This window comes from Hemiscyllium ocellatum, chromosome 37 (genome assembly GCF_020745735.1).
Source record: "Hemiscyllium ocellatum isolate sHemOce1 chromosome 37, sHemOce1.pat.X.cur, whole genome shotgun sequence".
Taxonomy (NCBI): Eukaryota; Metazoa; Chordata; class Chondrichthyes; order Orectolobiformes; family Hemiscylliidae; genus Hemiscyllium; species Hemiscyllium ocellatum.
The window spans coordinates 28367244-28393704 of NC_083437.1; the positions used below are offsets into that span (position 1 = coordinate 28367244).

Consider the following 26461-nt stretch of genomic DNA (forward strand, 5'->3'; position numbering starts at 1 on the left):
CCCCATAACCTTTGATTCCTTTAACCCTTCTAACCCTTAAGGGCGGCACGGTGGCACAGTGGTTAGCACTGCTGCCTCACAGCGCCTGTAGACCCGGGTTCAATTCCCGACTCAGGCGACTGACTGTGTGGAGTTTGCACGTTCTCCCCGTGTTTGCGTGGGTTTCCTCCGGGTGCTCCGGTTTCCTCCCACAGTCACAAAGATGTGCGGGTCAGGTGAATTGGCCATGCTAAATTGCCCGTAGTGTTAGGTAAGGGGTAAATGTAGGGGTATGGGTGGGTTGCGCTTCGGCGGGTCGGTGTGGACTTGTTGGGCCGAAGGGCCTGTTTCCACACTGTAAGTCTAATCTAATCTAAAAAAACTATCCAATCCCTCCCTCAGAAATGCAAATTGCTCCATGATGTTTTTATTACACCAGTGATGTGTGTGCACAGGATCAGTATTTTGAGGGAACAAATATTCAAATACTCACTTCGTAACTGTCAGTTGAGGTAATACTACATGACTCAGAGACCAATCAAATTAACGAAAACTAAGTGAATTATACAAGATATACTGTACTGTAAAAATTATAGCCCAACATAGGGCGAAAGAAAGTTATCTTCCAAGATTTTAATGCACTTTTGTTTTATGTTTTGATGAAAGGCCATAGACTTGAAACGTTGATCCATTGCTCTCTATAATGTTGCCTGATTGATGTGCTTTTCCAGCTCTTGTTCCGGTTTCAGATTTCCAATCTCTGCAGTATTTTGTTTGTTTCAATAATTAAGAAGCCCGATTTAGTCTTCAGTCTGTACTGAGGTACATTGTGAACCGAGCTAAAAGTAGTGGCAACTAATTTCAACTCCTGGACTAGGAAATCAGTGAGGGCTCCTTCTCATTGTTGACTGGTAACACCTGCAAGTAGACATCAGGGTTCAGGTACAAATTGTTAAGTAGCCTGGTGAAACTCAATCTACAATGCAAGAGTAATCGCACTTACACAGCTCAATTAACAGTAAAACTTTGCAAAGGATTCATGGGACTGTAATTTGTAACAAAGACACTGATGCATCAGAGCCAAACACTTGGACAAATTAAAGTTTTAGAGCATCAGAAGGAAAGATGGGAGGGTTTAGGAAGAGAGATCTATATCTAAGGAGGGTTGAAGGATTGGCCAATGGTAGGGAAGGAAACCAGGATGCACAATGTACTGAATGGAAGGAACACAGATCTTGGAGAATTTTAGAAGTAGAGGATACTACAAACAGTTGCAGGCCAGAGAGGGAGATGTAGACACCAGAATGAAATTTTAAAAATTAATAATTTGAACAGAATGAATTGCCAGTAGATCAAGAAACCAGAAATCGATACCAGTTGAGCTCGAGTCAAAATTTACAAAAGTGGAGGGAAAATCAAAATTACAGAATCACATTTACAAAATGTATTCACATTAATAATCCAAATTTAAACCTATTGTTGTACAATCCCGTGTGAATAAAAACATAATGCTCAGATGTGTCTTTCTTTTTTGTTAATTTTATTGAAGATAATTTGTACAAAAGTTCAGACTAGCCATATGGTTAGTCTTCATCCTCCTCCTCCTCTTCATCCTGATTGATCTGGAAGTACCGGAGCTCGTAGCTCTCTTTGCTATTTGCTACCACGCGAAGCCAGTCACGCAGGTTATTTTTCTTGAGGTACTTCTTGGTGAGGTATTTCAAGTACCTATAAAACAAAAAGACGACCAGTTCAAAAGATAACACCAGGGTTAACCAAGAGGTTAGACTTCCTGACATTGTCTTACTCCTATTCCTCGGTTCCCTGACCTCAAAACATATTCATTGGCCCAAAGTCTTTCAAAATCTAAACACGGCAACTGTACCATTTAAGATCGGAGGTGGTTACATAGGGTGGTGAATTCAGCCCTGACAATCACAAAGGCCAACCTCCAGACTAGGCCCGCTGTCAAGGATAGGCCGCCAGCATTCTCAAAAATCCATCCCACCCTGGCAATATTTTTCTACAACCTCTACCACTGGGAAGAAGGTACAGAAGCCTGAACACACACATCAGCCAGTTTCGAAACAGTTTCTACTCTACTGTTGTTAGAATACCGAATGGACTCAAACTCCTGACATTCGCCTGTACCTGTGTTTTTGTTTTTACCACAGTTTACTTATTATTTACTTATCTATGCTATTTAACTATGTGATCTGCCTGTATTGCTTGCAAGACAAAGCTTTTCACTGTACCTCAGTACACACAACAAATTCAATTCAATCCGAACACAAACAATTGAAAAGGAAGCTATGTTCATTTGTCCCATATCGATTCTCAGCCTTTCACACCTTTACTATGTGAAATCTAACACCAGACACTAACAGCCAAGCTTAAAGGGTAAAGGCTGCCCCGATTGCAAACAAGTTCCATTCTTGAAGCCGTTGGCTAGTCGATTTGTCCACAAGTCAGGACACAATGCAGAGCAATAGAAAAGAGCCTTAATTACAGAAAACGCTTTTTACTCAGATCTTTAAAATTACACCTCTATGTGAGATTGCGCTCGTAAATACAAGTGTTCATAAGTTGGACATTTTAAGTCCGAGACCTCCTGTGTTACCAGGGAACACAAAACAGCTGTGACATTGACCATTGAGGTTTTTCTAGCTCTTGTCCAGATGGGTCCAGATATCTGTGCTGAGGGGTACAAATCAACATCCTTTCAGACTGGAGGCCCATGACCAGTGGTGTGCCACAAGGATTGGTACTAGGTCCACTGCTTTGAGTGCAAGAGGTATGGTGAGTAAGCTTGCAAACGATACCAAAATTGGTGCGGACAGCAAAGGTGGTTACCTCGGAATAAAACAGGATCCTGATCAGATGAGCCGAAGATTGCAGATGGAGCTCAATATAAGTAAATGCAAGGCGTTACATTTAGGTAGGGCAAATCAGGACAGGACTTATACACTTAATAGTAAGGTCCTGGGTAATGATGCCAAACAAAGAGACTTTGGAGTGCAGGTTCATAGTTCTTTGGAAGTAAAGTTACAGTTAGACAAGGTAGTGAAGGTGGCATTTGATGCACTTGCCTTTATTGATCAGTGCATTGAGTATGAGTTGAGGGATCATGTGGGCTGTACAGGATATTGGTTAGATCATTTTTGGAATACTGCATTCAACTCTGGTCACACTGCTACAGGAAACTTGAAAGGGCTCAGAAAAGATTTACAAGGATGTTGCCAGGGTCGGATGGTATGAGCTATAGGGAGAGGCTGAATAGGTTGGGGCTATTTTCCCTGAAGCGTCAGAGGCTGAGGGGTGACCTTAGAGGTTTATGAAATCATGATGGGCATAAATAGAGTGAATGGTCATGTTCTTCCTCCAGGGCAGGGGAGTCATAACTAGAGAGGATAGTTTTAAGGTGAGAGGGGAAAGATTTAAAACAGGACTAAAGGGCAACTTTTTCCACACAAAGGGTGGTACGTGCACGGAACGAGCTGCCAGAGGAAGAGGAGGACATGGGTACAAATACAACATTTAAAAGGCATGTGCATGGATGTATAAATCGTAATTGTTTCGGGGGATATGGTCCATAATTAATCTAGTCCCATTTGTCAGTATATGGATATCTGGTTGGCATGGACAAGTTGGACAATCAAGACGTACACCCCTATGACTCTATGATCTAATGTTTATATTTTCAATATAATTAAATAACCCCTTCAAACTAGTACTGTACAAATAAGTTCTCCATTTTGAGGGGAGGGTTCCAGCTTTTAAATAGAGGAACCTCGATTATCTGAATACCAAGTCGGTGGGGGGGGGGGGGGCAGTGTTGGACAAGGTTGAGAGAGTCGGGCGGAGCAGTGTTAGATGGGGACCGTGTTGGACAGGTTTGGTGGACGGTGTCGGATGGGTGGGGCGTGCGCGGGAGCGCTGTGTAGGATGCGGTTGGTGGAGCGAGGGGTAGTGTTGGCTGAGGACAGGGCGGAGTTGGGGGCAGGGTCTCAAGCGCTGTATGCTTCTGCAGTCTCCTGAACGGAGAGCAGACTTTAAAAACTCCGAGCCCCAGAGGAAAGGCATTTAATCAGTTAACCAAGTAATCAATTATCCGAACGAAATAGTGCCCACCCATCATGTTTGGATAATCGAGGTTCCCCTGTACTCGTATTCTACATTTTCATTTACGATCAAAGCTAACATTCTTAGAGGCATCAAACAAATATGCAGTGCAACAAATTAAAACTATTTCAAATTCCAGAAAATTGAAATGACATACATGTACAATTTAGCTGCAAATAAAATGAAATTATTCTCAACATCAGCAGACAGCTATACAAATCATTCAACTTGCAGGTATTACAAAGTATTTACAGCACAGTATTCAATCTAAAAAAGGTTGTGTTGGTACTTTGGTTGTATGCAAGCTGCATTCTCACCCAATTCTCTTCACCTTCCCCTTTCATTATCTCTCGCCATTCCTGCGTCATTCATGTATTTGTTTATCTTCTTCAATATATCCAAGAGATACAGCCTCAACTATTCCTTGTGGCAGTAAGTTTCACATTTCTTGAAAAGTTTATCTAAAATTCCCTTGTGCATTTAAAGCAACTTATGGTCCTTAGTTCTAACTGCAGCCACAGCCACAAATGTATTTTCTATTAAATCTTTCCATTATCCTGAAGACCTCCATCAGGTAATCTTTCAGTGTTCTCTTTTCCAGAGAAAAAGAGCCCCAGCTGATCAATCTTTCTCAATCAGCATAACCTTTTAGTTCAGATATAATTCAATAAATCCTTTATTGTTCCTTTTCCAATACCTTTAGGTCTGTTTTGAGAGATACAGTCCAGGACTCTACATTGTACTCTACATGTGCTCAAACTAGGCTCCATACAAGTTTAAAAAAACATCTTTACTTTTCACTTCTATTCCTATATGCTCTTTATTGTGCATTAACTTTTATCACTATCTTAGCAATTTGTACATCTGCATGTCCAGATTCCCCCATTCTTCTACCCAGGTTAGGTACTTGTTTTCCCAATAAGTATGTGACCACTTTCTTCCCCCTCCCAAAATGAGCTACTCCATTTACCAATTACACACAATACTCCATTCACCAATGCTCACCCCCCACCTTCACACCCCAATATTAATTACACTTCCTACTTTAGGATTATTCACAAATATTGAAACTGTGCCTTTGCTTTCAGAGCCCAGTGAGTAGTAGTGGTCCAGCACTTTCCAACTTTTGGCACCCAAATAACCAACCTTACTCAGTTCAATGTCCACAAAACATAAAGACGCAAATATTAAAAGGTGTCTGCAAAAGAACTTATCCTTGTAATACACCACACATTCACATCATGCTTTCCTTGTCTGACTTACCTCTTAGAAAATGGAACCTCAGAGGTAACAGTGATCTTACTCTTGTTCCTCTCAATGGTTACCACATTACCCAGGTTCCCAGCTTTACCATTCACTTTGATGCGTTCCTGCAGGAACTGCTCCTGTAAGACAAATAATTAATGAGTGTAGGGTAAATTTTCAATCATACACGTGTATGCTGGACTAGCAGTGTACCTTTTGTATTAACAATGTTGTTACCAAATGGGAAAGAGCACTGTCTGGTTTATCAATGAGCTATATGGAATGTAGGGAAGCTCTCAATTGCTACCCAATGAATCTTAATGGAAAGCAGGCAGCGTGCAGGTTAAGCAAAATCTGAATAGGATTGAGCTTTGATTGACCAGGCAAGGGTGGCTAACATTATACCCAAGCATGTAAACTGGATAAAGTACTAGAACATGTACACTCACAAAGGGTCTTCAACAAACTAAAACAAAGGACAACGACTAAAACTATTTTATAATGTAATTTTCGACATGGCAATATTAGAAAATTCAGTTTAAAAAAACTCCAGAAACATCCAACTTGACAAATCTGGATGCGATACAGACACTGTGCCGAATGGTGCTATTATATCCAGCACTGGCACACTATCAATGCCACACCATATACAAAGATGCAAATCTGTGTTTCAGTTAATCAGGTCACAGGAAACTATTGTCACTTGAAATTTGATGAAGTGGGAGAAATATTGTTTCTTTCCCAGTATCTTGGCTTTATTTTCAAGAGTCTGTACAAATATAAAGAGCTGTTACTGCGTCCCATTGGATTATTAGACAGCTAGGTTTCAGACCTAGGTTCCAGTTGATAACACTGCAGTGAAATAAAGATAGTTACAGGTCAGTCAGTAACCAGTGGGAATGAGCATAGAATATTACAGCGCAGTACAGACCCTTCATCCCTCGATATTGCGCCGACCTGTCATACCAGTCTGAAGCCCATCTAACCTACACTATTCCATGTACGTCCATATGGTGAATGAGGAACATTAAAAAGGAGCAAGAACAGGTCAAAACACCCCTCAAGCCTGCTCTGCTAAAGACGACTGTGGCTGACCTTCAGCATAAACTCTACTTTCCCATAATATCACCATTTAGAGAATCACAAGAAATTCTAGCACCTTAAACTGCATTGATTGGGACGCGGTTTTCTGCAGTTAAACTGCAGCTCCCAAGAAGCTGGACCGAATTGCAATATGCACGATAGAATAGGAGTTAGAATAGAAGCAGGAATTCTGAGCAGCAATCAATCATGCAATCAGATGGTCCACAGGTATGGTTTTAGCAAATTACTTTTCAATCAGAAAAATATAAACAATTTATCTTGAAAACAAAATTTTTGAAAAATTCAATTTGGCCTCATGAGCAGCACTGTTCAGTAAAATGTTAGGCAGCCAGCTGTAACTGTACTGCACAGTTTTAATTAGATTAGAACTTGGAGATTGTTCCTGCTATACATCAATTTTCTCATCACAGCACAAAACTATATTTTCAGTAATCCTTTTGATTTTATTTACCTGACTTACATATCCGGATTACTTGAGAAACATATTACTTGTTACCAGCAGATGCTGACGGTTTGAGAAACATTAATGGTTTACCTACAACATGCGCACTGGGTGAACTCTTATTAGCCACAAAAGGGATAAAATCCTGAATTTCTGAACCACAAAAGAGAGGACCACGATTAACCAAATTCGCTCAGATAGTGAGCCAAAAACATCAACCTCAAATACATTCCCTTACACTGTTCTTCCTCATCTTGAGCATAAAGATTCACAAAATTAAAAGCCTCATGTCAGAAGCAGGATTCATTTTAAAGGAAGGCACTCCAAACTGTCCTCTTATGAAATGTCACAGAAGGGAATTCCAAATGATCCATTCTATTGTCACCAAATCAACACTCTGAAAAAAAGCACCATACTCCATTGTACAAGAGAGGGCTCTTGAAGTTAAAGCAAAATCACTCAATTATTTCCAAACGTTTTGCTCAAGCAACACCAGTGGATAAATGCGCTCTGATATACCACTGTGCAAAGTCTTAAAATTCTGTTGGTGGTGCTCTTCCAAATATGCCGTGACTCACTCAGTCAGTGCGGAAGAGGAAGAGGAATCAGGATTCAAAAACTCCTAAAATCAATCTGCATAGTAGGGAAGGGCATAGTCAATTAAAGTCACCAAACGGCCCAAACTTACAGGCGCTGATTAGATATCCCAGTTTCAAACCACACAAAGGAAGAGGAAAGAACATCACCTTACTCAATTAAGGTGATCTCAAAGTTGGCCAAAATGCATTCCATATGGACATTATTGGTGGCTAATGGCGCAGATGTAAGATATGTATAGCCCAGCACGCCACAAACAAATGTGCAAGTGCACACAAGAGGAAGCCAAAGGATCACATCAAGCTGTGACGGATCGTCTGTGCTCTATGCTGACAAAAAGCACCTCAAAAGCCACATTTAGGCTGCACGTGAATACTATTTTGTGACAGAAAATAGGCAATAAACAACAGTCCCCATCTCAACCACCCTGCCAATTCACAGAACAGGCAACCCTTTATCACAACTGAAAATGTGTTGCTGGTCAAAGCACAGCAGGCCAGGCAGCATCTCAGGAATAGAGAATTCGACGTTTCGAGCATAAGCCCTTCATCAGGAATCGACGTTTCGAGCATAAGCCGAACCCTTTATCACAACTCCTCTTCTGAAATCCTCCAAACTGGTTTCCATGAGAGCAGCAATTTAGATTTGAGAAAAATGGAAAAAGACAATGACTGTGATACATTACTCTCTTCAGCTCTGAACATGATCCAGACATCCCAACGTCTATCCCATCTACACTCAGTTTCACTCATGCCAATAAAATCACTAACGACATCTCTTTCCACCTCGCAGTCAGCATGGAAACTTCCAAGATTCATCCACAGCCCTGTCCTCTTCCTCGTCTAAATGCAGCCTCTTAGCGACTTCAACAATGACAGGACCAACCTCCATATGTTTACTGCTGGTACACAGATCAATTTCACAAGTTCCACGGTCTCACTGCTGCAAATCATACCCAAAATCTAGTCCTACTTGCCTCAGATAACCACCAGGAAGATTAAAGCCATTGTCTACAGTGCTAACACAAACACTGCAATCATACCGACAGCAGCCCTCTTCCTTGTAAACAACTTCAACACATCATTCTACAAGTTAAGCATTCAACACAATACTACTTTCTCCATCACAAGGTAATGCTGTCCACATACATAATGCCAATCATACAGATCTTTGTTCAACATTCTATTCTCATGTCATCTCTAGACCTAACTCGGAAGTGCCAGTGTTGGACTGGAGTGGACAAAGTGAAAAATCACTGGTTTAGTCCAAGCAGTTTCAAATAAACTTAAAACTCAATGTAGTGTGACTTTTGACCGCTGGACATGATAAATCAAATGCTCATGTGGCCAACTGCCCACCTTCCAAACCTACACTGTCAGAATCGATCACTCAATTCATGAACCCAGATCCTTGCTAACCCAGTGCCTTAAAACTTACCATATCATTTTCATATTTAATCACTTCAGCCCTTGCCTACAAACATCTTTGTTTCATTTTTAAAAAACTTATTCGTTTGAGAGAAGTGGGCGTCGCTAGCTGGCCAACATTTATTGTCCATCCCTACGGGTCTTTGAGGGGGTAGTGAACTGCCTTTTTGAACCGCTGCAGTCCACAATGCTATAAGGGAGGGAATTCCAGGACTTTGACCCAGCGACAGTGAAGGAACAGCGATATATTTCCAAGTAAGGATGGTGAATGGCTTGGAGGGGAACTTATAGGTCATGGTGTTCCTTGTCCCTCTAAATGGACATAGCTGTGGATTTGGAAGGTGTTGTTGGAGGATCTTTGGTGAATTCCTGCAGTGCATCTTACACACTGCTGCCACTGAGTGTCGGTAGTGGATCTGCATGGGTTTCATACTCTCCCAGCAACCCCATTGCACAAAACACTGGATCAAACACATTTGCTCATTTGGACACCACCATGGGCTTAATGACTAACTTCTATATACTTTTATGTAACACATTTGGAGGTTTCCATAACAAAAGTATGCAAAGCTATTGTTCTGAAGTAGCATACAGCACTTAAATTACCATGACAATACAAACGTGTGTCAGTCATGACAGCATACTGATTACAAGACTGGACCAGAAATCTAGAGGCCTGCACCAACAATCCAAACATTAATTCCAACTTAATCATGGCAGATGAGAAATTTAAAACCAGTTATGAACTAAATCCGTAGTAATGGCTAATATCAGAAATGGTCAACATGATATAAGTAGATTCTTCTAAAAACCCATCTGCTGCAGTAATGCAGGGAAAGAAATCTGTCATGGTTTCCTAGTCTGTGCCTGTATGCACTAAAGCAATATGCTTGATCCTTAAATACCCTCTGACACACCCAGCAAGCCACTCACTTCATAATAAAAACACCATTTGAAAAATTATGATTGACATTTTGACTACAGCACAACTTTGCCAGGGCTTCTTAGACAGCAACTCATTTTGGGGAACGCTGCAGCACATTCGAAATTTCCAATAAGTCACACGATATCATGACTGACAATTAAAACTGTATTACTGCTCCATTATCACCCAATGGGTCATAACCCTGAAACTCCCTACCCAACAGCAATGAGTGTAACTTCATCGCATTTACTGCAGTGGTTCAAGAAGACAGTTTTCCCATCTTCTCCAATCCACCACCTAAAAGTAGAGTCAGATATTAAGTGCTAGTGAATAGATTTTAAAAAGGCAACATAGTTTACAATCCTCACAGCATGGAGGACAATTCTGATTCTATAATAATGCCCAGTATCTGTCCACCATAGATCTGAAAAACAGGGAAGCATGAAGAAAATCAGGTACCACTTTCTATTTAGAAAGTGGGCCCAGATTCAAATTGGCACAGGAATACTGGACAACTAGAAAGCACATGAGAATGTCCTTTCTCAAAGCATTTTGACACCAATATGCTAATTAGTGACAACACTGCATGAATTAAACAGTGACGTCAACATACAACTATTTTCCAACCATCCACACAAGCATAGCAGTACCATGTAGAGATTTTGTGTTTTGGGTGTCACATTACACCACAGCATTGGCAATTAACCACAACTACAGCCAAAATATACCAAAGGATGCTCCATGTCCTGTATATCTTCTGTACAGAAGAACCTCAATTATCCGAATGACATGGGTGTGGAGTATTTTGTTCAGATAATCAAATATTTGGATAATCGAATGCCTGATAGCACAGTTTAATCAAGCATCGGGACCTTGGGATCTTGCCCAGATAATCCAAAATTTGGATAATCGAAAGCCAGATAATCATGGTTCCTCTGTACCTATTGTAGCCAGCAAGAAGCGACCAGGAATATCGCCAACTCACCCAAAGTTGCCACAGTCCTGTTGTGTACAATTACAAAAGTGGGTTACACTGCAGTCAGGTTTAATTTATTGAAAAGACCCAGAAAATACTAGATAAACTTACAAAATTGGAGGCGTCCATGATGCCATCTTCTACTGGATGCGTGCAGTCCAAGGTGAACTTCAGCACTTGCTTCTTCTTCTTGCCTCTTGTCAGAAGCTTCTTCTGCAAAGCAAAAGGTGAAGACAATGGGTTATGGGTCATGGGGAGTGCTCAGGGCAGGAAGAAAAGAGGGGAAGAGAGAGAGAGACACACACACACAGAGAAAGAGACAGGCAGGCGCAGAGAGAGAGACAGACAGACAGGCAGGCGCAGAGAGAGAGACAGGCAGGCGCAGAGACAGAGAGAGAGAGAGAGAGAGAGAGAGAGAGAGAGAGAGAGAAAGAAAGAAAGAGAGACAGACAGACAGGTGCAGAGAGAAAGAGAGAGAGACAGAGACAGACAGACAGGCAGGCAGGCGCAGAGAGAGAGACAGAGACAGGCAGGCGCAGAGAGAGAGAGACGGACAGGCAGGCAGGCAGGCGCAGAGAGAGAGACAGACAGACAGGCAGGCGCAGAGAGAGAGACAGACACAGACAGGCAGGCGCAGAGAGAGAGAGACAGACAGACAGGCACAGAGAGAGAGAGAGGGAGAGAGAGAGACAGACAGGCGCAGAAAGAGAGAGACAGGCGCAGAGAGAGACAGACACACACAGGCGCAGAGAGAGAGAGACAGGCGCAGAGAGAGAGAGACAGACACACAGGCGCAGAGAGAGAGAGAGACAGGCAGGCAGGCGCAGAGAGAGAGAGACGGACAGACAGGCGCAGAGAGAGAGAGACGGACAGACAGGCACAGAGAGAGAGAGACGGACAGACAGGCACAGAGAGAGAGAGACGGACAGACAGGCACAGAGAGAGAGAGACGGACAGACAGGCACAGAGAGAGAGAGACGGACAGACAGGCACAGAGAGAGAGAGACGGACAGACAGGCACAGAGAGAGAGAGAGAGAGAGAGGGAGAGAGAGAGAGACAGACAGGCGCAGAGAGAGAGAGAGAGACAGACACACACACAGGCGCAGAGAGAGACAGACACACACAGGCGCAGAGAGAGAGACAGACAGACAGGCAGGCGCAGAGAGAGAGAGAGACAGGCAGGCGCAGAGAGAGAGACAGAGACAGGCGCAGAGAGAGAGAGAGAGAGAGAGAGGGAGAGAGAGACAGACAGGCGCACAGAGAGAGAGAGAGAGAGAGAGAGAGAGAGAGACACAGGCAGATGCACAAGGTCAAACAAGTTCCATTCTATACAGTTTTCAACAGCACTGCAATCCTAATTACAAAAATAACTGATAATACACAACCCGTATCCAACACGTCACAACAGCATTTAATTAAGTTGTCAAATTATTAAGATTTCTGGACTCCAGGAAAGTAGGGAACCTCATGCGTGTATCAATGATGTCAATTGCAATTTTCTACATAGATACTTGCTATCAAGAGGTTATGTTACACACATGCATCCCACAGAACAAGAGATGATTTAAAAAGAGCAAACAAGCTCGGATACAAAAAAGGAAGGAAGGTAGGTAGGTTAATGAGATTGCATTGCATCTGATGACTGAAAACTCAACCAGAGGGCAATAATTTACAGACTGAAGATATACTGCGTTCTTCAGATTATCTCAGTAATTTATGAAACACCAAATTACATATCCTTGTATTCATACCATTAAATTGGAATACTGTAGGTTCAAGTCACACTCCAGAACAATAACACGTGTTCTAGTTTAACACTTCAGTGCTGTTCTGAAGTGAGGTAATAAACTGAAGCTATATGCATCATACAAATGAAGATTAATTTTAAGTGGTGGCCATAATTTATCCCCAATACCATCAAAACAGCTCCAACCAGTGTTAGCAGAATACAGCAAACATCTCCATTCAGGGAGTCACATCAAAATGTCCGTTACTTTCTAACCAAGTGAATTTACAGTTGATATTTTACACAATGATGGGATCCACTTCAATTAGCATAGGACAAGGAGGAATAACATCAAAAACAAACAATCCAGAGGGGTTAGAAAGTACATCCCCAAACAAACATTAGCTCAATAATCTTAAAATTAGATTAATAGTTTTTCACTGGTCAAGTATACGAAACAGACTGAGATATATGGCCTGTTCTTGGGCTATAACGACTATGAAGGCAATGCAAAGAATTGAAGTTAAGGCAGCCATGATTTCAGTAAACGACAGGATTGGTTCTAGAGTAGTCCATTGGACGGGAACTGGCAAGACATTGCATCGTGGAAGGCTTCACAGTCGACTCAAATGCAGCTTTTTTTCCCCGAAGTGGGTGGGGGAGGAAAGATAGTGTGAAAGGGAGATGGGGGGAAACGGAAGTACCAAAGTCATTAGGATTATTACAAAAACCACAAAAAAAAGCATATTGCAATCACGTTCACCAAATGGCCGAATGATACAGCAGGAACAGAATATTCAATCGAACATGTTGTGAAACTGCAGCTTAGTTAAAGAAATGCGGCGTTCTGAATCCGAAAGTCAGTGGCAGGGTCGAAACCATCATTTAACAAGAAAATTTACTTTATATTTTATTGATTTTTAAACAGAAAAGTTTTTTAAACTTTGTCAAACACGTGCAACACACGCGCGGAGAGCTTCGGAGGGCCTTTCCACTTGGGGTGGGGTGAGCAGAGACGATGCCTCCGGGGTCAGCCTCAAAGGCAGAAAGTTGTGGAGCTTCGGGGAGGCAGAGCTCGAATTTGGTCCCCACTCCCACCCGGAGGCCGTGGCCCAGAGCTCAGGCCTGCTCCCGCCGGTCCCCTGCATACACCCCATCAGCGGTGGAAGGACAAGAACCGACCATTCCAAACACATCGCCGTGAAAGGACCAAAGCCCCACAACTGCGAGGACCGGTACAAAGCCCGCAGTCCCCTCCGGGGAAGGGCAGGTATGAACAGCGCGGTCGGACTCACCGCAGGAGCCATGTCTGCACAAGATGGCGGTGCGAAAAGAGAGAGATCACGCCGCGCCTGCGCAATACGTTGTCGCCCGTCATCGTGGAACTGGCCACTCACAGCGTAGAGAAGAACGCATGCGTATTACCAACCGGGCAAAACAGACCACAGCTCAGGGCAACGCACATGCGTATTACCATATCGGCAAGACCAATCGAAATGTAGAGAGTGGCGCATGCGTCTTGACATGTCACTAGAAAACCAATGATAGGACAGACACGATTCGCATGCGCATTACTACTTGGGTGTCCAATCGGTTGTGCTGTGTTCCGTGCTGGGGGGCTGGGCGGGGCGAAGCGAATTCCATCTTTGCGTTATCCATTGATAAGGCTGCTTTTAAAGAAACAGGCACCAGAATCAAAGAATTAGAAAATAATTCCGGGCATGGGAAGCCATTTGGCCCATCTCTGCCAGTACAAAAGCACAATACTGCAGTCGACGAAGAACTGAAAGTTGAAAACAGATAATCAAGAATCTATGACCTTTTATTCTTTAGCCATAGTATTCCATTGTTGTCACTCCATGGTCTTCCAGCCTCCTGCTTGTGTACCCAATGTTCTTTACCCAGAGCCCAGCAATTTTAAAAAAAAATCAAGTATTTATCCAAATCTGTTTTGAAATTATTATTCATTGTAATTTTTTTCATGGAATGTGGGTGCTATTGGCTAAAAAAAGCAATTGTAACCGATCCCTAGTTGTCATTTGAGGAGGTGGCAATGTGCTGCTTTCTTAAACCATTACACTCCATTTGGTGTAAGTACCCACACAAGCTGTTAGGAAGGATGTTTACCTTCAGTGAAGACATAGAATGTAGTTCTATGTCAATATGTTGCATGGCTTGGACAAGAACCTGCAGGTTGTCATGTACCCATGCAGCTGCTGCCATTGTTTACAGTATATCACAGGTTTAGAAGTTGCTTTTCAAGAAGCCTTACTAATTCAGTGAGCAACAAGAAGTTCTGATGGAGCAATTCTGATCCTGGTCAACTTGGGGTCTTACCTACAGATGATCCTATATCAGTGATGTATGGAATGTGTTGGTTTTATGTGGATAGCAAGATTATTGTAGATCATATCTTTGGGAATATGACTGGAATCCATTTGGTTCACATGGCCCAATCAGCAGAGTAACTACTAACAAAATAACACTGAATGAAAAATTCTTATCACATTGCTTCTAGTTCTTTGCCAGTTAACTGATATCTGTGCCACTGTGAATTTACTTCTTTGGTTTATACAGTCAAATGCACAAAACATTTAATGTAGCAGTTTGAAGTGTCCCTACAATGATCCAGTAACAAAGAGCATTTATATCAGGCATTCAATGAAGGAAAACATTCTAAGGTGAAACAGGAATGTAATCAAACAAATTGCACATCAAGCAAACGGAGCAGCAATTACAACAAGTGACTAAGCTTCATCAAAGTGGATTTCAATGATGGACTCAAAGAAGAGAGTAGTAGAGATGAGGCGAATTCCAGAACTTATGTCTAGATGGCTGAAGCCTTGGCCTTAACTAATAGGACAAAGGAAGGCACAGATGAACAAGAGGTCAGAACCAGAAGAATTCAGAGATCCAAAGGGATTGTTGGGTTGTATGGATGTGCAGTGACACAGCAACCCTGAATGTTACATAATGTAGCAATGAATTTGAGCACATGCAACATTCTGTGAAAGTGTTCACTTGCTCAGCTGCACAACAATCTGGAAGGGAGAGCCCAGTGCGGTAAACAGACAATCCACATTAAAGAGAAATTGAAAGTAAGATTTACTGGAGGAATAGCACTGATGAGGACGAATGATGTCATGAAGGGATGTGAACACTACTTAAGCCATTGGTAGACTGTGAGTCAATGCAGATCAGCATTCACAAGGGATGAAGGGGACTTAGTGCAATTTAGGCAATGGAACCAGAGTTTTTTCCATAAGAGTAGAATATATTTTATTTGTCATTTCTACCATATTTAACTGGTATGGTAAAAAACGAGACAGCGTTCCTCCAGGTCTAAGATGCTAATAGACAAAACAAACTACACGATCATACAAAGGGCGGCATAAAGTGCATATGAAGTGTAATAAAAGAATGATAATTAATCGACATTTTTATTGCAGCAATTCAAAGTCATGTAAAGAATAAGTTGACATTTTTATAGTGTAAATAATAGGGAGGCTGACCATTGTGGGGAGCCAATGGCCTAGTGGTATTATAGTTGCACTGTTAATCCAGAGACACTAGCAACATTCTGGGTTCAAATCCTGCTGTGGCAGCTGGTGAAATTTGAATTCAATAAATATCTGGAATCAATCATCTAATGATGACCATTAATCCATTTTATAAGGTGGCTCAGTGGTTAGCACTGCTGCCTCACAGCACCAGGTATCCGGGTTCGATTCCAGCCTCGGGTGACTCTCTGTGTGGAGTTTGCACATTATCCCCGCGTCTGTGTGGGTTTCCTTCAGGTCCTCCAGTTTTCTCCCACAGTCCAAAGATGTGCAGGTCAGGTGAATTGGCCATGCCAATTTGCCCATAGTCAGAGGGAAATGGATTTGGGTGGGTTACTCTTCAGTGGGTTGGTGTGGACTTGTTGGGCCAAAGGGCCTATTTCCACACTATAGCGAATCTAATCTAATCTCAAAGGAGCATTGGAATAGTCAAATCTGGAGATAACAAACACATGAAAGAGTATTTCAACAATAGATGGGATGGGGCAGTTGCAGAGATGGATTATATTATGGAAATCGATGATCTTTTTAATGAAACAGATATGCATTTGAAAGTTCAGCTCAGGATCAAATGTGACATTGAGGATATGAGCTACCTGTTTCAGCCTGAGATAGCATCCAGGGATTAAGATGGAATCATTTAAGCTTAAATGCTGGACATGCAGTCTGACAACACAGAGGGGATGAGAGAGGTGTTGAAGAGGTAGAGCTGGGTATTGTTCATGTACCTGTGAAAAGGAACCTGACTTCATGGCTTCAGGTGTAGTTGCCTCGAGGTAGCATGTACAAGAGAAATAGGAAGAAATACTCAGAGAAAACCTTGGAGAATTCAAAGTAACAGAAGCAGAAAAATAAATCTTTGCAGGAAATTCTCTGGCTATGACTGAATAGATAAATTATGGAGACAGGCAAGGTCTGTCCCACCCAGCTCAATTACATTGGAGAGGCTTGGGAGGAGGGCAGTGTGGTCCACCTGTCAAAGACTGTGGAGAGATGCAGAAGGATGATGGTAGCTGGTTTATTATGGTAATTGTCACAAAGAATGTGGTTTTAATTAGTTTCTTTTCAGTGCTGTGGCAGAGGTGGAAAGTTGTTTAGAATTGTAGGAAAAATGTTTGAGACGTGTAAAGTGAAATGAAAAAAACATTTCTTCATACATAGTAATAAAATTCACCATCATTTCTGCAGTAGCACTTTGCTGAATAAAACTCACGAGGGGGAAAAAAACAGAAGGCCAAATCCCAAACCAATCCCCAGACTGCTGATAATCCAGGAACTTTCCAGTGAAGGACACAAGTTCATGAGTCCCTGACGTCATTGGGCAGCTGCTTTCTAAAAGAGCTCAAAGATTTCTCTCATACCAGCCCAAGGCCAGAGAGACAGAATCAAGGTAAGGAGAACACAACCGAGTCCCAGATAACATCTCCAGCTCCTCTTATTAAAATCACTAATGTCTGGTGTTGTAATAAAATGTGCTGTGAGGTGTGAGATGGATGAGTGTCATTTCATTTGTGATGTTTGTACTTGCTTGGAGATTTGTTGGTTGTTTCTTTCAGTGAGCCTGTTTTTAGCACTAGAATATAGCACAGTAAAATATTGCTGTGAGAATAAGGTTCATAAGTATATCTTTAGAATATTACTAAATTGAAGCAGAATTCAGACATTTAGTTAATTTTGATTTCTTGCAAATGATGATTGAAACAAACTATTGGGCTTATTGCATGCTGAATATTTACTGCATACACTGATGTGTTTTATAATATTACAATTAATAAAGCACATCATTATAATCTGACTAACATTTGTGAAGTAATTATTAAATAGCATCATTCTCACAAAATTCTCACTAATGGAGCCATGAAAAAATTCAATTGTAATTTTACTTTTTTTTAAAATAATGCAAATAACTTAAAAAATATAAATCATATTTTTTTTTTATGTCCCTATTTATAAGAGAAAGTACCTATATAAACAGTCACACTGTATTGACATCATTCCACCAATGGAGATACAGTACTGCAATGCCACTACTGGATGGAGGGAACAATTAGAGCAGGATAAGTTTATATAAGTAGTTTTGCTTTTAAATGTTGACAAATGAATTTATCATAAAACATAGAAACAAAGATCATGTATGATTTTAGACTGGGATTGAATTATTATGTAGAGGCGATGGCTGAGTAGTATTAATGCCTGCTCTCAATCTCAATATGTAAATCCTGCCATGGGGGATGCTGGAATTTGAATTGAATGAAAGTCTAGAAATATGAGTCTAATGGTGATCATGAAACCACTGTCAGCTGTTAGAAAAAGCCCATCAGGTTCACAAATGCCCTTTAGTGGAGGAAATTGGCCTTCCTTACCTGATCTAGTCTACATGTAACTTCAGACCCACAGCAATGTGGTTAACTGCTAATTACCGTCTGGGCAATTAGGGATGGGTAGTAAATGCTGGCCTTATCAATGATGCCATGATGCCCACATCCTGTGTATGTCAAATAAAAATTATAGCAGAGAAACAGGCTGTTCAGCCCGCCAAGTCCCTACTAGTATTTATATTTCCATACAAGGTTCCTTCAGCCCTCTTCATTATCACCCCAGCAGCACACTCACATAATTCCTACTTAGTCAGGTGTTTACCAGTTTCCCTTCAGTCCATCTATTATTTTAATCCATCAAATATCCAAATAAAAGCAAAATACTGAATGTTGAAAATATGAAACAAACACAGAGAATACTGGAGAAACTCAGCAAGTCTGGCAACAAGTGTGGAGAGAGAAACACTTAATGTTTTGAGTCCTGTATGACTTCCAATTCTGAGGAAGAGTCACACTGGACCTGAAACATTACCTGTATTTCTCTCACCGTAAATGCTGCCAAACTTGCAGAGTTTCTCCAGTATTTGCTGTGTATCTTTTTATCTAACTTCCCGCTATTTGCCTCAATCTTTCTTGTGATGGCAAGTTCCACATTCTAATCACTCTGTTGAGTAGAGAGGGTTCTCCTGCATTTCTTATTGGAATTATTAGGAACTCCTGTATTAATAGTTTCTAGATTTGAACTCCCGACTATTGGAAACATTCTCTCTACTTCTGCCCTATCATAATTTCATATGCCAGGTCAATCCTCAGTCTTCTCTTTTCCAGAGGACAAAAGAGGCCTGCTCAGTCATTCTTGAGAAGCGTATTTTCTCATGGGCATGGGAATCACAGGCAGGGCAGCATTTATTGACCATCCTAGTTGCCCTTAAGTAGGTGGTGGTGAGTTGCCTTCTTGAACGGCTGCAGTCCACCTGCTGTGGGTTGACCCACAATGCTATTAGGGGGATGGAATTCCAGGATTTTGACTCAGCAATACTGAAGGAATGGTCATATATTTCCAAGGCAGGATGGTACACACAGCTGCTACTGAGCGTCAGTGGTGGAGGAGTGAATGTTTGTGAATGTTGTGCCCAATTAAACAGGCTGTTTTGTCCTGATGGTGTCAAATTTCTTAAGTGTTGTTGGAACTGCACCCATCTGGTCAAGTGGGTGAGTATTCCATCACACTCCTGACTTGTGCTTGTCAATGGTGGACAGGCTTTGGGGAGTCAGGAGGTGAGTTACTTGCCGCAGTATTCCTAGTCTCTGACCACCTCTTGTAGCCACAGTGTTTTTGTGGCGAGTTGAATTTATGGTCAATGGTAACCATAAATAAACCAGGATGTTGATAGTGAAGGATTCAGTGAAAGTAACACCATTGAATAACAAGGGTGATGAACAGATTGTCGCTTACTGGAGATGACTATTGCCTGGTATTTGTGTGGCATGAATGTTACTTGCTACCTGTCAGCCCAAACCTGGATCTTGTTGCATCTGAATATGGATTGCTTCAGTATCTGAGATGTCATGAATGATATTGAACATTCTGCAATCATCGATGAAAATCCCCACTTCTGACCTTATGATGGACAAAGGCTTACTGATAAAGCAGCTGAAGATGACTGGGCCTGAGGAATTACACTGAGGAACTCACGCAGAGATGTCCTGGAGCTGAGATGATTGACTTCCAACAACTACATTCATCTTCCTATCTGCCAGGTATGACTCCAGCCTGTGGAGTGTTTGCCCCTGGATTCCCATTGATTCCAGTTTTACTCAGGCTCCTTGATGCTACACTAACAGGTGAGATGCAGGAAGATTGGAGTGTGGCTAACTTGGTGCCACTATTTAAGAAAGGTAGTAAGGAAAAGCCAGAGAACAGGTGAGCCTGACATTGGTGGCGGGCAAGTTGTTGGAGGGAATCCCGAGGGAGAGATTTACATTTATTTGCAAAGGGAAGACTGACTAGGGATATTCATGGCATTGTGCATGATAAATCATGCCTAGTGATTGAGTTTTTTGAAGAAATATTGAAGAGAATTGATGAGGACAAGGCGGTAGATGTGATCTATATAGATTTCAGTAAGGTGTTCGACAAGGGATCTGGGAGTGCTAGTCGAGGATTCTCTAAAGGTAAACATGCAGGTTGAGTCCGTGATTAAGAAAGCGAATGCAATGTTGTCACTTATCTCAAGATGGTTGGAATATAAAAGCACCGTTGTGCTACTGAGACTTTATAAAGCTCTGGTTAGGCCCCATTTAGAATACTGTGTCCAGTTTTGGTCCCCACACTTCAGGAAGGACATACTGGCACTGGAGCGTGTCCAGCGGAGATTCACACGGATGATCCCTGGAATGGTAGGTCTAACATACGAGGAATGGCTGAGGATCCTGGGATTGTATTCATTGGAGTTTAGAAGATTAACGGGAGATTTAATAGAAACTTACAAAGTAATACATAGCTTGGAAAGGGTGGACGCTAGGAAATTGTTTCCGTTAGGCGAGGAGACTAGGACCCGTGGACACAGCCTTAGAATTAGAGGGGGTAAATTCAGAACAGAAATGCGGAGACATTTCTTCAGCCAGAGAGTGGTGGGCCTGTGGAATTCATTGCCGCAGAGTGCAGTGGAGGCCGGGATGCTAAATGTCTTCAAGGCAGAGATTGATAAATTCTTGATGTCACAAGGAATTAAGGGCTACGGGGAGAATGCTGGTAAGTGGAGTTGAAATGCCCATCAGCCATGATTGAATGGCGGAGTGGACTCAATGGGCCAAATGGTCTTATTTCCACTCCTATGTCTTATGGTCTTATGGTTCCTCATGGTGGACTACTTAGCAAGGTAAAATCTCATGGAATACAGGGAAAGTTAGCCATTTGGCTACAAAACTTGCTCGAGGGTAGAAGACAGAGGGTGGTACTGGAGGGATGTCTTACAGACTGGAGGCCTGTGATCAGTGGTGTGCCACAACGATCAGTGCTGGGTCCACTGCTTTTCGTCATTTATATAAATGATTTGGATTGAGCATAAGAGGTATAGTTAGTAAGTTTGCAAATGATACCAAAATTTGAGGTGTAGTGGATAGCGAAGAGGTTACTTCAGAGTACAATGGGATCTTGATCAGATGGGCTGATGGGCTGAGGAGTGGCAGATGGAGTTTAATTTAGATAAATGTGAGGTGCTGCATTTTGGAAAGGCAAATCAGGGCAGGACATAAGCACTTATGGCAAGGTTCTGGGAAGTATTGATGAACAAAGAGACCTGCGAGTGCAGGTTCATAATTCCTTAAAGGTTGATTTGCATATAGATAGGATAGTGAATTTTAGATTAGATTAGATTAGATTACTTACAGTGTGGAAACAGGCCCTTCGGCCCAACAAGTCCACACCGACCCGCCGAAGCGCAACCCACCCATACCCCTACATATACCCCTTACCTAACACTACGGGCAATTTAGCATGGCCGATTCACCTGACCCGCACATCTTTGGACTGTGGGAGGAAACCGGAGCACCCGGAGGAAACCCACGCAGACACGGGGAGAATGTGCAAACTCCACACAGTCAGTCGCCTGAGGCGGGAATCAAACCCAGGTCCCTGGCGCTGTGAGGCAGCAGTGCTAACCACTGTGCCACCGTGAAGAACATGTTTGGTATGTTTTCCTTTACTGGTCAGAGCATTGAGTATATTGCCTGTACAGGACATTGGTTAGGCCACTTTTGGAATATTGTGCGCAGTTCTGGTCTCCTCCTATTGAAAGGATGTTGTGAAACTTGAAAGGGTTCAGAAAAGATTTACAAGAATGTTGCCAGTGTTGGAGGATTTGAGCTACAGCGAGAGGCTGAATAGGCTGGGGCTGTTTTCCCTGGAGCATCGGAGGCTGAGGTGTTACCTTATAGAGGTTTATAAAATCTAGAGGGGCATGAATAGGGTAAATAGACTAGGTTTTTTCCCCTGGGGTGGGGGAGTCCAGAACTAGAGGGCATAGGTTTAGGGTGAGAGGGGAAAAATATAAAAGAGACCTACGGAGCAACCTTTTCACACAGAGGGTGATGGGTGTATGGAATGAGCTGCCAGAGGATGTGGTGGAGGTTGGCACAATTATAACATTTAAAAGACACTTGGATGGGTGTGTGAATATGAAGAGTTTAGAGAGATATGGGCCAAGTGCTGCCAAATGGGACTAGATTAGTTTAGGTCCTAAACTCTAGGGTATCTGGTCGGCATGGACGAGTTGGACCGAAGTGTCTGTTTCCATGCTGTACATCTCTATGACTCTGTGAATGTGGCCTTGATATCAAGGGCTGTCACTCTCACCTCGCCTCTGGAATTCAGCTCTTTTGCTTATATTTGAAGCAAGGCTGTTATGAGATCAGGAGCTGAGTGGCCCTGGCAGAACACAAACTAGATGTCACTGAGCAGGTTATTGCTGAGCAGGTGTTGCTTTATCCTAATAATCTATTGTGCACCTCTGTATCCTTGTTGTAACGAGTAGACAAAGTAATCCAAATATGGTTGAATATTCTAAATCTGTTTACCTTACTCCAATTTCTCCCATTTTCTATTCATTTTCACATGTTTGATCCTGTCTGTTTGAGTGTACCTCCATGGAGATCAACTAGTTTTCCTATAAATGCACACTCAAATAAATGTAATACCTCATTAGAGTTTAATCTAAGCTGGTAGTTGAGTATTGCTGAAAAAAGACACATTTGATTAATCTTTCTGTCTTGTAATCATCACAGTTGAAGGGGAAATCATACATTATACTGGATAAGAGGAGCCAAACAATCATCAATCTCCACTCGTGCAGAATGAATGTTAGTTTTCCCTGGAATTGGTACTCTTGCAAATTGTCCTGATAAGTACAAGACAGAAAGCTTTCATAAAATGACCTTTTCAGTAGTATTCAGGTTCTGTAGTACTAAGCCAGAGTAGTAGGAAGAGCATTACAATTGACATTCTGTCTTAGCTGGACAAGTTTTCCCCTTCTCTCACCCGTTGCTGGCCCCTTGCTGGAAAGGATATGTGTGATATTTAATTGAAAAGAAGATCAGGACTGTGTCCAGTGTCCTCTTTTCTGCACGGTGACAATAACTGGCAACAGTCATTGTCAAACTTCCATGTTAAGAAAGTTGACTGTGATTCAGCATGGAGTAAGTACCCCCTATGCCAAAGCCTGGTTGAGTAATACTGAATCATATGGAGTGGAGCAGTGTAGGACAGGGCTGGGTCTAGAGAACAGTTCAGATATAGGGAAAGGTTGGACATGGTGGGGAAATGGGAATAAATGTGTAAGTAAAAGTCAGGTGTACAATGAAATTGGATATTGGGAATAGTCAAATCTCGAGCAGGGTTGTGTAATGTGGGTTGGGATTTGTAGATGGTTGGGTGTAGGAAAGATTAGGTCTAGGACAGGGTCAGGTATGAAGGAACATCAGGTATAGGATAGTGTCAGGTATGTAGGATGGACGGATTTATGACAGGGTCAAGTGTAGGATGGGTTCGGGTGTATAGGAGGGCTGGGTGTAGGATGGGGTCAGTGCTAAGAGAGAGTTGGGTATAGGGAAATGTCAGGCGTAGGGATGTAGTCAGCTATATGAAGGGTAGATGGGATTGGATGTAGGAAGGCTGTAGGTATAGGATGGGATTGGTGAGAAGATGCCATAGAGATATTGTCACAGGATTAGTAATCCAGAGGCCTCGGTTTAAATCCAATATGGCAACTGTAGAAATTTAATTCAATGAATAAAACTGGAGTTGAATGATAATGTGAGTAATGATGTTGATGAAACAACCATCATCTTACATCATTGTTGTTAAAATCCATTTGGCTCACCAATGTTCATAAGGGAAGGAACACTGCCATCCTCACCTCATCAGGCCTACTCATGAATTCAGTTTCACAACTTCAGATCCTTAGCTGACCTCAGAAATGGTCTAGCAAACCACTCACGTCAAGGGCAATTAGAGATGGGCAACAAAAGCCCAGTGACTCCCATGAAAAAGAATAAATAAAACAGTGGGACAGGGTGTGAAACAGCTTTGGGTGTTGGGGTAGGGTGATACATCATTTACGTCTTTGCTTTGAAACAATGAGTGATCCCAGAAATTCTATTGCAGATGTCTGGGGGTATCTTTTCTCCCTTGGATAACCTGTACGATTTGGATAATGCAAACTGTCACCCTCTGGTCTGCCACCTCTGCTATGAACAATATGAACACCCCTGTCTCCTGGATTGCTACCACACCTTTTGTGCCACCTGCCTGCGGGGCAGAGCTTCAGAAGGACGTCTCTCCTGCCCCCTTTGTGGGTAAGAAACATGAAAATGACAGCACAGTTTGCAATTGTTTCCGTTCCAAGCAAAACTTGCATCGTTCTCTTGAAACTCACTCTGTGAATATTCAGTCCTGTGTGGCATTGAAATGAAGGCTTACATTTATACAGCAACTTTCACAAACTTATTACAGACCTTTTAGATTAGATTAGATTACTTACAGTGTGGAAACAGGCCCTTTGGCCCAACAAGTCCGCACCTACCCACCGAAGCGCAACCCACCCATACCCTTACATTTACCCCTTACCTAACACTACGGGCAATTTAGCATGACCAATTCACCTGACCCGCACATCTTTGGACTGTGGGAGGAAACCGGAGCACCCGGTGGAAACCCACACAGACACGGGGAGAACGTGCAAACTCCACACAGTCAGTCTCCTGAGCCGGGAATTGAACCCAGGTCTCTGGCGCTGTGAGGCAGCAGTATAGTGGGTAAACCCTCTCAAGTGTAGTCGCTGTCAGTTTGAGAGTTTTACCAGCAGCCATGTGATTATTCCCAGATAATTTATTTCTAGTGAGAAATGAATATTAGCCAGGGCACTACGGGGAACTCACATACTGTTCCTCAAAATAATGTTGTGGGATTTTTTTTACTTCTGTCTAAGAGGCGGACAGGGTTTCAATGTCTCATCTGTAAGAAGACAACTCCAACACTGAGGCATTCCCTCAGTAGTGCACTGGAATATTAGACTGGATTCTGTACTCAGGTTTTCAGAGTGGGATGCTTGAGGTGGGAGTTTTCAGAGCTGGGAATGTTGCTGTTGAGCCCTGAGAGAAGATCCACTCAGTCATATGGGACATGGAGGTCATGGGGCTGATACCCAGTTGTATCACTGTGCTGTGGGGGTAGAGGAAACAGAAGGGTGGGGTGGAGGCGACTACTGATCCAAGCAAGAAAAGGAAAAGGATTTCTGCAGGGAGCCCAGCTGGCAGAGGTCAGGCATGAGCAGGAGTGCATTCACCTGTGTCTTGTGTTAGCAGCCCTCTTGGGGTGTTATAACATGTTGCCTGGAGACAGGAATCCCATAGGATCGATTGGAATGTCTATTTTACAGCCCATTCAGTGACCCGCAGAGAGTAAAATCAAATGGGAAGTCAAACTCCAATTCCCAATTTCTTACAGGGGGAAGTCAGATCGATGTCAGTGCCCACGCAGGCTGAGGTGGAGAAGGTGGGTGGTGGCTGTTAAACAGCACTTTCAGTACAGGAGGAGAAATAAAGACACATTCCTCCTCTTTTAGATCTAAACTTGCTGAAATCATCCAGTTGTCAGCCATTCAACCCTAATGAAGGGAAAGTATCAGTCACATTGTCAAGCAGCTGCACAATAGAAGGCAGGCTACTTTTAGAAAGATTGGAATGTGAGGCAAGTCAGGTTCATCAGAGAGAGAGAGATAGCAAAGGCATCCAATCCCCATGACAATAAATAAAGGGTTTGCTAAACTAAGAACACCGTGAACTCCAGCACTGACCAAGTAAAGGATAGCTGTACACTCCCATCCACCACCAACTCTCCAAACCCCGCCTTCAACATCCAAGAAAAATATAAACAGAAATAAATGTTTGTTGTCCAAGAGCCCTGGTGTTTGTGTCTTTTGGATTGTGACCCCGTGAGATATTTACAAGGTGATCTGATACTCCAGTCAGTTTTTAATTTT

The 26461-nt window shown here is 42.4% G+C and overlaps 2 protein-coding genes across 3 annotated transcripts in view; one reads left to right on the forward strand and one right to left on the reverse strand.

Moving 5' to 3' along the window:
• Positions 1-1498: 1498 nt before the first annotated feature.
• rpl22 (ribosomal protein L22) overlaps positions 1499-26461 on the reverse strand; it is a 76225-nt gene continuing 51262 nt past the window's right edge. The window contains exons 1-4 of one of the 2 annotated variants that reach the window (XM_060851858.1): positions 13840-13905; positions 10929-11030; positions 5365-5486; positions 1499-1707 (exon numbers count right to left, since the gene is read on the reverse strand). In XM_060851858.1, coding sequence (XP_060707841.1) covers positions 1563-1707; positions 5365-5486; positions 10929-11030; positions 13840-13851 — 381 coding nt within the window. In that variant the 5' untranslated portion in view covers positions 13852-13905 and the 3' untranslated portion in view covers positions 1499-1562. Of the gene's footprint in view, positions 1708-5364; positions 5487-10928; positions 11031-13839; positions 13906-26461 lie in introns of those variants that run through there. The other variant, XM_060851859.1, reaches the window with a different exon arrangement.
• The window catches only part of rnf207b (ring finger protein 207b), a 35158-nt gene continuing 28798 nt past the window's right edge, over positions 20102-26461 (forward strand). Inside the window, exons 1-2 of the mRNA XM_060852180.1 lie at positions 20102-20183; positions 24586-24776. Coding sequence (XP_060708163.1) covers positions 24586-24776 — 191 coding nt within the window. The 5' untranslated portion in view covers positions 20102-20183. The remainder of the gene's footprint in view (positions 20184-24585; positions 24777-26461) is intronic.